Consider the following 12,500-nt stretch of genomic DNA (forward strand, 5'->3'; position numbering starts at 1 on the left):
GCGTGCTCTTGTTATAAATATTGCGACGGACCTCACGCGCTTGAGTTAAATAAAAGTTTGCACGCGTGGGCAACTTTTCAAGTTGAGGCTCGAGCACGAAGCTGAGCTCGAGCTATGAATTAGCATTAAGGGGTTCTGCTCGAGGAGATGCGGGGCTCCTCTAACATCTCCACCCTGGAGGGAAAGGGACCTGCCTGATGCTGAGGAGAACTTCGGGAACACGACGCGTTTCGGAGTGGCTCATCGTAACGCAAACGAACAGTTCATTAAACTCATCGAGAGAAGACACAACTTATTTGCCATTTTTGAGGTTGCCGAAATGAGTAAAATGTCATTAAAGTCGTTTATCGTCTGAGAGCTCGTGTAATTACGCATTGTTTCGAGTCGGCGGACTCGTGCGTTCAAACCATCAGTCCCCCTTCGTGATGGGTTCTGCAGTAAAGCTACATTGAGGAGAACTATCCATGCGGTGGACGTTGAATGTTCACCGCTGTGGAGAGTCGTTAACGTGATTCATGTTGCCACCGTATTTAACGCTACTTCACCAGAGGATTGATCCCCAGGCGGCAGGAAGAACCAGAACTCCATTATTGAATGAGGTCTGCGTCAGTAGGCTGAGATTGGAGAGGGATGTAGTGGTGATATATGACTTCAATACATGATTGCGTGTAGTTCAAAGATTTTCCTCCCAGAATTGTCTTCGATGCTTTTCATGAGAACTAATAAATACACGCCTTAAATTCAAAATTATATTCAATATTTTGATGTTGTTTCCCTTTATTTGTTAGTAGGCAATCTTTGTGGAAACAACTATTCTGGGTCTGTCTTGTATTCATGAGAAGATGTTTGATGAAGCCATATGGGATGTATTCTGCAAAGACAGGATTTGTACCCGCAAAGATTTTCTCCAGATGTTGAACCTGTCCAAGCACGTAACGAGACGTTTGTGATCAAATCTGTGTGTGCTTGTACGTGTGTGTGTGTACTTGTGAGAGAGTGTTTTTGTGCAGCTGTGCGTTTCTGTTCCTTTGGTATATATTTATATTCTTTGACACATTTTGGTAGTTGTTTGGCATGTCATCACTTGTGTGACATGATGACTGGTTCTGGGCCCTAGGGGTTAATATAACCTGTACCAATCATCCCTTCATTCACATCATAGCCATATTACGCACTATTCTTTTTGTTTGGCAGATTAACATGACAACAGTGGTGATGATTATTCCTATTTATTGATCTTTTGTATAGGTTTCGTTTTTACCATAGAAATGTATAGCATTTATTTAACAGATAAGATAGAGCCAATATTTAGCGTGTGATATGTTGTTCATGACACATAAAACATATGAATTGTGAAACTGTCAAAGATAAGATACGGTTGGTACAACATGTGTTCCTGGTTCAAATGTTAACCAGCTGGCCTCATCGAAATACACCCTGAGTCTGCATTTATTTCACCACAATGTGCACAGAGACACTCCTTGTTAAACTCTGTGATAAACAGCATGTATGAAAAACCGCATTAGTCGAAACTGACTGTGAGTAAAACATCTCCAAACCATCCCTTCATCCCGTCAGCCCGCCTCCCCATCGTCTGCCCACTGGAAACCGTCTTCCTGCAACTCTCAGTGTCTGCAGCGCCTACCGCATAGGTCCACGAGGGCTGGACGAGGCGTGGGGACACGCGGTGCCTCGTCACGGTAGAGAGCAGTGAAGGTCTGGTGTTGTACCAGCGACCTGCAGGATATCACATCATTCTGTGTGCAGTGCATGATTGGGTCAACAAGTCACACCACCCAGTCATGTTTGCATGTGATAATACATGATGGTGCATTCTTATGTAAATGGAAGTGCATTGTGTGTGTGTGTGTGTGTGTGTGTGTGTGAGCATACGTGCATAATCTCATGTGTTGTTGCTCATCATGGCGCGTGTGTGTGTGCAATGTGTGCATTGGTGTAAGTCTGCGCATGCTTGTGCATGTGTGCGTGCGTGAGTGCATGGTGTGTGTGTGAGCAGTTGTCAGAGTGCGTGTGTGTGTGATTAATGAAGGTGGTCTGATGGCATCAATGGGCCATGACAGTGGTGGGCCACCAGAATCCATTTCTCATGCTCCTTCCCCGGCCAAGCTGCTGAATCAGAGTATGCAGGATTTCTGCTGATAGATAAAAAAACATGCTATGAAGGCAACGTTATATTATCTTCACGGTCCAGGAGGACAGCGTTTCGTAACACAACCCGTAGTCAGTCCGCAAGCAAACCACAAAGATAAATGAATAAAAAGCTACCTTTCAGTGACACAGTGTGAATAATGGGTCACTTTATATGAATAGTACTTCAACCAATGAATGACTTGAGTAGAGAGTACATGAGTAGAGATAAGTGACAACATTTGCATCATGTATGTTACTCTTTATCGTGAAGTGGTTATCGCAGTGCGTACGTTTTGCTCTATTTCAGAGTTATTGGTGTGGATTCTGCTTAATGTTATTTAAATTGGTCACCTTTAAAACAAACAAGTTATGATGTCACAAATGTGCTTGGTTATAATATAAACAACCATCTTTAACCTAAGTTGAATATTATCCCACCCATCAGTCGAGGCTGATACAGTAGGGTTCTGTCAGCAGCTGAAGTCTGTGCCAGCACCACTACAATCCAGGCAGCAGCCAAATGCTCATTAATATGAATGGAAGAGCCAAAACGACCGTTTATTTATAGTCAGGGGAAATGCAGTGGAAATGAATTGCCCTCAAACAATTTTGGTGAAAAAAAACAAATAGAGCAGATGTGTTTCCAAGACAACAGATAGTCAAATATATTGCCCAAACCGTGATGAGAACCTCACTCTCTTCAACTATAAAACACATTTTATGTTCCTGAATCGCTTTACTGAATGTCATGCATCCCATTCAGCCCATTATACTGTTTATATTACAGTCAAAAAATATGTAAATTGACGTTGGTCATTTATTGGCCAAGGGGTATTTTGTTCTCTGGGTGGTGATACTCTTGTACGTAGTTTCAGATCTTCGATGTTAAAGATGGTTTTTTATCAGCCGTTATAACCTTCGTCACCTTCTTCAGGTTCTGTTTCGCTATAGTGAGACCATATGTTGGGATTAGGTCATGGTCATTCTGCACAGAGAAAAAAGGTGTTTTATGTTTCTAGTGAATGCAGGCTGGGCACTTTGCAGTCCCTAATCAATCAGTTAGACCGTGCTCCTCATCTTTCAATAAAAGGCCCTCTGCGCTTTTAATGTTGTCACTCTTAATAATTGAGATTGGCCAGAACTCAACACAAATGATCACACTTAACGTACGACTTCGCTCCAGCGTTGTGTCGTCTGGAGGCTCGTGTTCATTGGCCGTAAATCGCATTAGCTGCAAGCGTCCGTAACACTGAAGACTGTTCAGCTGCCGCAGCTCTGACAGGACGCTTCTCCCGTTGAAACTAAAGACTCCACTTTCCATTACAAGATCTTATTGTTACAATGCATCAGGCTATCCATGACTGGTCTACGGCTGTCTGTCTCCTCCGGGGTTGTCTTCACATGACAGAGCTGGTCCCTGCTTGGTGTCTGCGTTACACCAGCAGCAGAAACACACCCATCTGCCACTGTCTAGTTGTGGTGTTGGCTGTGCTCTCACTGTTTCAATCCACCCGTCCATTGCTACACTTTACCCGGGCAGCGCCATTTTTGTTGTATTTCGCGGACTTCGCGGTTGCTTGTTCGATATGAACTGAGACTCCCCCTAGCGCAGATTGGTCCTATCATTTTGTTCTTTTTTTCTGAGGGTTATCTCACGGTCAGACTGACCTGCAGAGAGAGAGAATGTGAAACGGGGAATGGTCTCAAAAGGCCAGCTGTCCATGGCTCTCGTCTGTGAATCCACTCCCACATGGTGTCACCGTTCCTTATTGGTTGTTTTCAGCGTCCCAGTGTCTGTGGAGTCGGGCTGCTGTATATGTTGGCGCTATATGTGTGTGTAGGGTGTGGTCCGGCCTTTTTAGGGGGGATATCTTCTCAGAGAGGTCTGGCGCTCTCCTAGAGTCCTCTGGGCCAAACTGTATTCTGAGGCCCACGAAGATTGGAGCCCCCTCCCCACACACACACCCTCCAGAAAGCAGCCCTCCAGACACCGTGTCCATGGTTGAATAGGAAACATTGTGCAGTGGACTACACACACTGGTCGATGGCTCTATTCATCATAATCAGATCTCACTAGTGGGACTAGAAGCTGGATTTGGCTTATCAACATCACACTTTTTGTTAAAATAGTGGCTCTATAATTAGTTGTTAATGGATGTGGAATTTTTTGAATTACAATATCCGTTATCATAATATGTGCTTATGAACTCATTCTAGAAGAAAGGTGCTTTCTGTGTTGGTTCATATGTAAGGTCTGGGCTCGTGGATGAGCAGCATTGTGTGTAAACTGTATTTTCTCCCATTGTTTTTGCAGCAGCATATGACCCCTGCGACCGGGCTCGGAGCGTCCCCGCGTCGATAACTACTTACTGTTCACACCACGCTGCTGATTGGTCAATACAAAATTGACTGTTTTCTACACCCTGGAATGATACGCCAAACCAGCAGAGAAAGATCTCATGTTTAGTTTTCCTTACTAAGGAACACGTTGAGATTCTGAGGCTGTTCCACCGGTTGCCGTCGGCGTCGGTACCTCAGGGAGCGCAGCATGGACGAGGGCCCCAGCGGAGACACGGCCCTGGTGCAGGGCGCCAGAGACATCGCCAAGGAGGCCAAGCGCCAGGCCTCCAGGACGGTGGGCCGCAGCGTGGACCGCGCCGCCGACGAGTTCTCACAGCACAACAACTATGACCGCTTCCAGGACGACGAGGAGATGGACGACAACCGCCGGGCCTACGCCCCGCCCCCGCCCCCGCCCGGCCAGAGCGGCCGCGGCGGCGGCGGCGGCGAGGAAGACGAGGGGGCCTCCAGCGACGCCACAGAGGGCCACGACGACGAGGACGAGATCTACGAGGGGGAGTACCAGGGCGTGCCCCCGGCCTACGGGGACGGGAAGCCCCGGGACGGGCGGGTGGCCCTGGGCCAGCCCGTGCCGGAGAGCGCCAAGGACCGCAAGGAGCTGGAGAACGAGCGGCAGGCGGACGAGGAGGAGCTGGCCCAGCAGTACGAGCTCATCATGCAGGAGTGCGGCCACGGGCGCTTCCAGTGGCAGCTCTTCTTCGTGCTGGGCCTGGCGCTCATGTCGGACGGCGTGGAGGTGTTCGTGGTGGGCTTCGTGCTGCCCAGCGCCGAGACGGACATGTGCGTGCCCAACTCCGGGGCCGGGTGGCTAGGTACGTGGCCCTGTCACCATGACGATGACGATGTTGATGATGAGGTGAGCTCACCCGTCAGCATGGGTTAGGGTTATTACCGGTGAAAGGAAACCCACAGTTGCACACTTAAGGGAGACGTCGTTAGACTGCGTCGTGGTGAATTTGAAATCTAGTGTATGCGGTTGTCGCTATATTTAACAATTATTAAGTGGATAGTTGGGGAATAGCGCCCTCGACCTTTGGTCTCGGGGGCTATTCCCCAACTATCCACGGAGCCTGAGGTGAATACTTGTTTTAGTATATATATATATATATACACTACACGTGAACACTCCAAAAATAAACAAGATAACACTTTTTGCCGGGATCTATTTGTTTTTATTAGCTTTGCAAAGCAGGACATTTTGCGATGAAAACAATATCCAGAGTTTGAGATCTCAATCATGGGATATCGCCCAATATCTTGTGATAGCGAACCAATTAAATTGTGCCATCTCAGGAGGTTCACGTGTAATAACTGGGTATTACATGACATTACACGGGGCAATAGAGTATCTTTTGCAGCCAGGCCTGTAAATCAGACCCGTGAACATTTCTCCATAAACTGTTTGTGTAAAACCCCTGAGATTTACCGTTCCTCTGAAGTGGCACCCCCATATTTCCTCCGAGCCATCAATCTGTTGCAACACTTCTGGCCAAAAGACGGCTGCTGCTGTTGCTGCTGCCTCAGACTCTAATGCTACTATGAGGACTGTATCAATATTTAGTCCATAAACACCGTGAAATATGGGCTTGTAATCTCCAGCACATTATTAATTTTGAACACGGCTAATAATCCAACTCTATGGATTTTCTAAGACCATCCATTTGCCCCATTTCACAATAAGATGAACGCGTGGAACCACGATAGGGTGGAATGGTTGAGGTTTAGATCTCGAGTGCAACGTGTGTATTTTACGTACCTCGTTGAGATCGATCTCTGAAGACGGGACGTGCCGGTGAATAGACGTCTCTCCGCACTGAAGCGGCTGATGAATGCAGGGTACTTGGCACACAGCCCAGCCATGAGACATCTGAAAGTGTAATCTCATTGTTAGGGCCAGCCAGTGGGTTGTCATGGCACCAGGTATTTGGATACACCACGTAGGAGGATCCTCCAGGGAGATGGCTCTCCTGTGTGTGTGTGTGTGTGTGTGTGTGTGTGTGTGCGTGTGTGTGTGTGTGTGTGTGTGTGTGTGTGTGTGTGTGTGTGTGTGTGTGTGTGTGTGTGTGTGTGTGTGTGGGTGGGTGGGTGGGTGGGTGGGTGGGTGTATTTGTGTATGTTTGGGACATTGATGCTGTCTGTGTGTGGGAGTATGTGTTTGTGTTTGTGTATATGTTTTGGATACACATGCTGTGTGTGTCTGTGTGTTTGTGTGTGTGGGCGTGTTTGTGTATAGATTAGGACATACATGCTGTTTATGTGCTTGCATGTGTGTGTGTGTGTGTGCGTGTTTGTGTATATGTTTTGGACACACATACTGTGTGTGTGTGTGTGTGTGTGTGTGTGTGTGTGTGTGTGTGTGTGTGTGTGTGTGTGTGTGTGTGGATTCGATGTGTTTGTTGGTCTGTTGTTCCTGCTCTTTCTACTGGTTATCTTAAGTATGGCTTACAATGGTTATTACTAATGTCTGTATTACCCCCCAACCCACAAACACACTCAATAACACACACACACACACACGCACACACAGCATGTGTATCTAAAACACACACTGACTCGCGGTGTCGTGCACGCAGGGCGAGCGCACAGAGGAGAGTTAATGTCTGCAGCATTGTTCTTTATTACTGCAGCTGGGCCATGCTAGGCTGGCTCAGAGACAGAGGGGGAGGGGGGGGGGAGAGACAGAGGGGGAGACGGGAGGGGGAGAGAGAGAGAGGGGGAGACGGGAGGGGAGAGAGAGACAGAGGGGGAGACGGGAGGGGGAGAGAGACAGAGGGGGAGACGGGAGGGGAGAGACGGGAGGGGAGAGAGAGACAGAGGGGGAGACGGGAGGGGGAGACGGGAGGGGGAGACGGGAGGGGAGAGAGACGGGAGGGGGAGAGAGACAGAGGGGGAGACGGGAGGGGGAGAGAGACAGAGGGGGAGAGACGGGAGGGGGAGAGAGAGACAGAGGGAGAGACGGGAGGGGGAGAGAGACAGAGGGAGACGGGAGGGGAGAGAGAGACAGAGGGAGAGAGACGGGAGGGGGAGAGAGAGACAGAGGGAGAGACGGGAGGGGGAGAGAGACAGAGGGGGAGACGGGAGGGGGAGAGAGGGGGAGACGGGAGAGACGGGAGGGGGAGAGAGAGGGGGAGACGGGAGGGGAGAGAGACAGAGGGAGAGAGACAGAGGGGGAGACGGGAGGGGAGAGAGAGAGAGGGAGAGAGACAGAGGGGGAGACGGGAGGGGAGAGAGAGAGAGGGAGAGACGGGAGGGGGAGAGAGAGAGAGGGAGAGAGAGACAGAGGGGGAGAGAGAGACAGAGGGGGAGACGGGAGGGGAGAGAGACAGAGGGGGAGACGGGAGGGGGAGAGAGAGACAGAGGGGGAGACGGGGGGGGGAGACGGGAGGGGGGAGAGACAGAGGGGGAGACGGGAGGGGGAGAGAGAGACGGGGGGGGGAGACGGGAGGGGGGAGAGACAGAGGGGGAGACGGGAGGGGGAGAGAGACAGAGGGGGAGACGGGAGGGGGAGAGAGACAGAGGGGGAGACGGGAGGGGGAGAGAGACAGAGGGGGAGACGGGAGGGGGAGAGAGAAACAGAGGAGGGGAAGAGGAGGGGGGAGTGAGAGGGGGAGACGGGAGGGGGAGAGAGAAAGAGAGGAGGAGAATGAGAGAGAGAAGATGCTGAGGCGGGGCGAGGGAGGCGTGGGAGGAGGTGAGAAAGGGCAAGGGAGAGACGTAGGGAGGGAGAGACGAGAGGTAGAGAGGGGTGAGGTAGAGAGAGAGACGGGGGAGGTATATATAGAGGTAGAGAGGGGTGAGGTAGAGAGAGAGACGGGGGAGGTATATATAGAGGTAGAGAGGGGTGAGGTAGAGAGAGAGACGGGGGAGGTATATATAGAGGTAGAGAGGGGTGAGGTAGAGAGAGAGACGGGGGAGGTATATATAGAGGTAGAGAGGGGTGAGGTAGAGAGAGAGACGGGGGAGGTATATATAGAGGTAGAGAGGGGTGAGGTAGAGAGAGAGACGGGGGAGGGGTGTAGAGCGACGGGGAAGAGGATGGAGAGAGGGGGAGGGAGGCCATTCTCACTCCCTACATTACGTTACATCATGTCATGCTGAGGGAGAGTGTGTGTGTTGGTTCTTGTGGTCCGTTGTGTGTGTGTGTGTGTGTGTGTGTGTGTGTGTGTGTGTGTGTGTGTGTGTGTGTGTGTGTGTGTGTGTGTGTGTGTGTGTGTGTGTGTGTGTGTGTGTGTGACCACACATGCCATTCACAGGTAGACTCAGTCCCCACAATGACCTGACTAATAGGCTTGGCTGGAGCCTGGAAATTGCTAATTAAAATGTCCACTCACAGCAACATTCACTTTAAGTCCCTGAAGCCGGGCCCCTGAAGCCGGGGCCCCGGGCGTTTCTTAGGCACCTTAACGAGGGCTAATCATGGGAGAGGAACGGCTCTGGGCCTTCAATGACTGGACTGTGTCAAGTGGGAGAATAAACTGTGGCAAGGTGCGTGTGTAGGGCATCTAAAGGAAAATATCATGAATAGTGATGAATTCATGAATATGTTTTAATTAAATGTGTGATCCCTTGGTAATAAGAATCGTTGTGTACACAGTGTAGATGTATAAAAGATCAACATAATCACCGTCTAAAACCGATAGCCATTTCAGTTTGAACGTCCTCGTCCGTTTAAACCAATTCTCCGTCCATCATTGCTGTGGGAATTCCATTCATCGATTCTCCAGCTATCAGGGAATGTTCTGGATGGTCCGTTTGAGGCATTAGCTTAACTCTTATTTCCCTTTAGCGTGTTGAGCCGCTGTGTGCGGTGGTATTCACCCCTAGGTGTGCTTACACACACATAATGGACACAGTCCGGGACTGCTGAGACTAACAGAGTGTGACCTGAAGGCCCGCGTGGCCCTGGTGCAACACATCACGCTAGCTGTAGCGCTGAGCCAGCAGTCTGCGGGGAAAGGCTTGTACTGAAACACAACAGTGAGACGTCATTAATAAACAAAACGATCAGAATGGTCAAAAAGGAGGTCTCAAATCAAATAGGATTTACTTTTCTAATCCCAGATGGGGAATCAGGGAATATGAAAATAACAGAATTAAAAAATATATTTTGGATGATAACTGTATGTTTTTAGCTGATCCTGTTAAAGATTACATCTCTGACCTTTGACCCCATGCTGGTCGCCCTGACCGTTGAACCCTGGTTGAAGGAGAAAACATAGACCAAAAAAATACAATCATCTCCCACCAGCACCACCACCACCACCAGCACCACCACCACCCCACCCCCACCAGCACCACCCCCACCAGCACCACCACCCCTACCAGCACCACCCCCAGAACCACCACCACCCCCACCAGCACCCCCCACCACTACCACGACCACCACCACCACACCACCACCATCACCAACTACAACATCCACCACCACCACCACCACCACCACCATCACCATCACCACCATCACCACCACCAGCCCCCAGCACCACCACCAGCACCACCTCCACCACCACCAGACCACACCACCACCTCCACCACCATCGCCACCACCACCACCCCCCAGCAAAACCACCCTCTACAACCATCACCACCACCACCACACCACTACCCCCCACCACCACCACCACCCCCAACCACCACACTCTCCGAACAACAACAGTACCTCTTCACCCACCACCACCACCACCACCACCCCCACCAGCCTCATCCCTGCCTCACCGTTTATTACAGATACAACCCTGTGTGAGAGGGGCAATAAAACGAATGGGCCCGGCCGTAACAGACGCCATCGCCAGGCCTCTGGGTGATTTGTGTTTCCGCTGACAGGATCCCCGTCCCAAGGACCAGCTCTGTTATTCAGTCCTCTGGTGGATCTGCTCTCTCTTTACAGAGAGCCCACATTTCACCTCACGCCGTAGCCTCTAGATCCAAGCCAGCCAGCCAGATAGCAGCCAGCCAGCCAGCCAGATAGCAAGCAGGCAGGCAGCCAGCCAGATAGCAGGCAGGCAGGCAGGCAGCCAGCCAGTCAGATAGCAGCCAGCCAGCCAGATAGCAGGCAGCCAGCCAGTCAGTCAGTCAGTCAGTCAGTCAGTCAGCCAGTCAGATAGCAGCCAGCCAGCCAGTCAGTCAGTCAGTCAGTCAGTCAGCCAGTCAGATAGCAGCCAGCCAGTCAGTCAGTCAGTCAGTCAGCCAGTCAGCCAGTCAGATAGCAGCCAGCCAGCCAGTCAGTCAGTCAGTCAGTCAGCCAGTCAGATAGCAGCCAGCCAGCCAGGCACCCAGCCAGTCAACCAGCAAGGCAGCAAGGCAGCCAGCCAGCCAACCAGCAAGGCAGCCAGGCACCCAGCCAGTCACCCAGCCAGCCAACCATCCAGGTCCTTGCTGCGCAGTGTGCTGCTGCTGACAGCCTCCCAGCGCTCCTTGTCCCCCTGGTAATGAATCACACCGGTCCTCTGCGTCACGTCTGCACAACTCGATAAGGCTCACTAGCATATCTGTTTCATCACCTTAAACACAGCAGGACGGGTGTGTGTGTGTGTGTGTGTGTGTGTGTGTGTGTGTGTGTGTGTGTGTGTGTGTGTGTGTGTGTGTGTGTGTGTGTGTGTGTGTGTGTGTGTGTGTGTGTGTGTGTGTGTGGAGGGGGACGGGAGAGAAAGAGAAAATGGAACGGCTCTTTGGCGGCGCTGTTGTGGCGCCCAGTCAAGCCATCGCTTTGCCCCGTCCTCCAAAACGCATTAGCATTTTTATTAGCACTTTATTAGCACACAGGCGGGTGTAGAGCATAGTCTACTGGGCTGGGCCAACATCACCCCCCCGCTGCCCTCTGCATCAGCCTGACACACGGGGAGAAGAAAGAATGCCCGCTTTCCATTGCCTTGTTCTTCTCAAGACAATGTATTTGCCTACAGACGACAAGGCTACAAAATGTGACGTTTTATGTCATGAAAATATGTCTGTCCGTTGGGCAGTTAGTCACAAGTAAATCAAAGACAGTGAATCACTGGAACCTGGAGGCAGCAGCAGCTCACTGCTTCGTTAGCGGCTCGCACCTCGTTTAACTGCTCTGTGCTGTGGCTGCGTTCAGTTTCCTCGCTGCGGCTCTCTGTGTTTACTGGTCAGCATTGTCTGTCGTACGCCAATCCATCGTATTGATAGCAACTTTGCCATATGTGGCCTCTCCTACCAGTCAATAGTTTGTTAAACAAGGCGTTTCTCTACGTCTGTTTCACATTCAGGCCCAGTTCAGTGTAAAAGCATGTGTGACTTATTACTGGTGGTGGTAGTTTGATCTCATCTTCCCTCTCTCTCTTCATGTCTCTTCTCCAGGCAGTATCGTGTACTTGGGGATGATGCTGGGAGCGTTCTTCTGGGGCGGCCTGTCAGATAAGCTGGGCCGCAAGCAGTGCCTGTTAATCGCCATGTCTGTGAACGGCTTCTTCGCCTTCCTGTCCTCCTTCGTCCAGGGCTACAGCATGTTCCTGCTCTGTCGCATGATCTCAGGCTTTGGGTGAGAAGACTCCTCTGTCCTACTCTATGTACTAGTCTACACTACTCTGCTGTATTCTACTGTACTCATCTACTCGACCGTGTTATACACTACTCTTCTACTACACTACTCTACTTTTCAAATCCTAAGGGACTGCTGGCGTCAGTATCAGACAACTGTGAAAAATGTTAAAAATTTGGCTAGTATTATCCTGTCAAATTGTCATGAACCACGTGTTTTGTTTAAAACCAATGACTCAGTTCTCAATGCCAAAAATGTCTGTACGGAGGCCTCCACTGCTGTCTGTCTGATGTGGACCTCAAGTTTGACAGCCAGATCACGGCGGTGGTCAGATCAAGTTTTTATCATTCAAGGCAGCTGGCCAAAATAAAGCCGATTTTATCAAGGCGACAGTTTGAGACTGTAATTCATGCCTTTGTTACCACTCGGCTGGATTACTGTAAAGCACTTTATGTAGGGGTCGGTGCGTCGTCCATCTCCCGTCTCC

At 50.5% G+C, this 12,500-nt stretch overlaps 1 protein-coding gene across 1 annotated transcript in view; it reads left to right on the plus strand.

The window, feature by feature from the left end:
* Window positions 1-4,699: 4,699 nt before the first annotated feature.
* The window catches only part of LOC311368089 (synaptic vesicle glycoprotein 2C-like), a gene marked incomplete at both ends in the record, with an annotated part of 28,655 nt that continues 20,854 nt past the window's right edge, over window positions 4,700-12,500 (plus strand). Inside the window, 2 exons of the mRNA XM_084486976.1 lie at window positions 4,700-5,328; window positions 11,837-12,013. Of these exons, the coding sequence (XP_084343102.1) occupies window positions 4,700-5,328; window positions 11,837-12,013 (806 nt within the window). The remainder of the gene's footprint in view (window positions 5,329-11,836; window positions 12,014-12,500) is intronic.

This window comes from Micromesistius poutassou, assembly GCF_964030765.1.
Source record: "Micromesistius poutassou genome assembly, chromosome: 22".
NCBI classification, from domain to species: domain Eukaryota; kingdom Metazoa; phylum Chordata; class Actinopteri; order Gadiformes; family Gadidae; genus Micromesistius; species Micromesistius poutassou.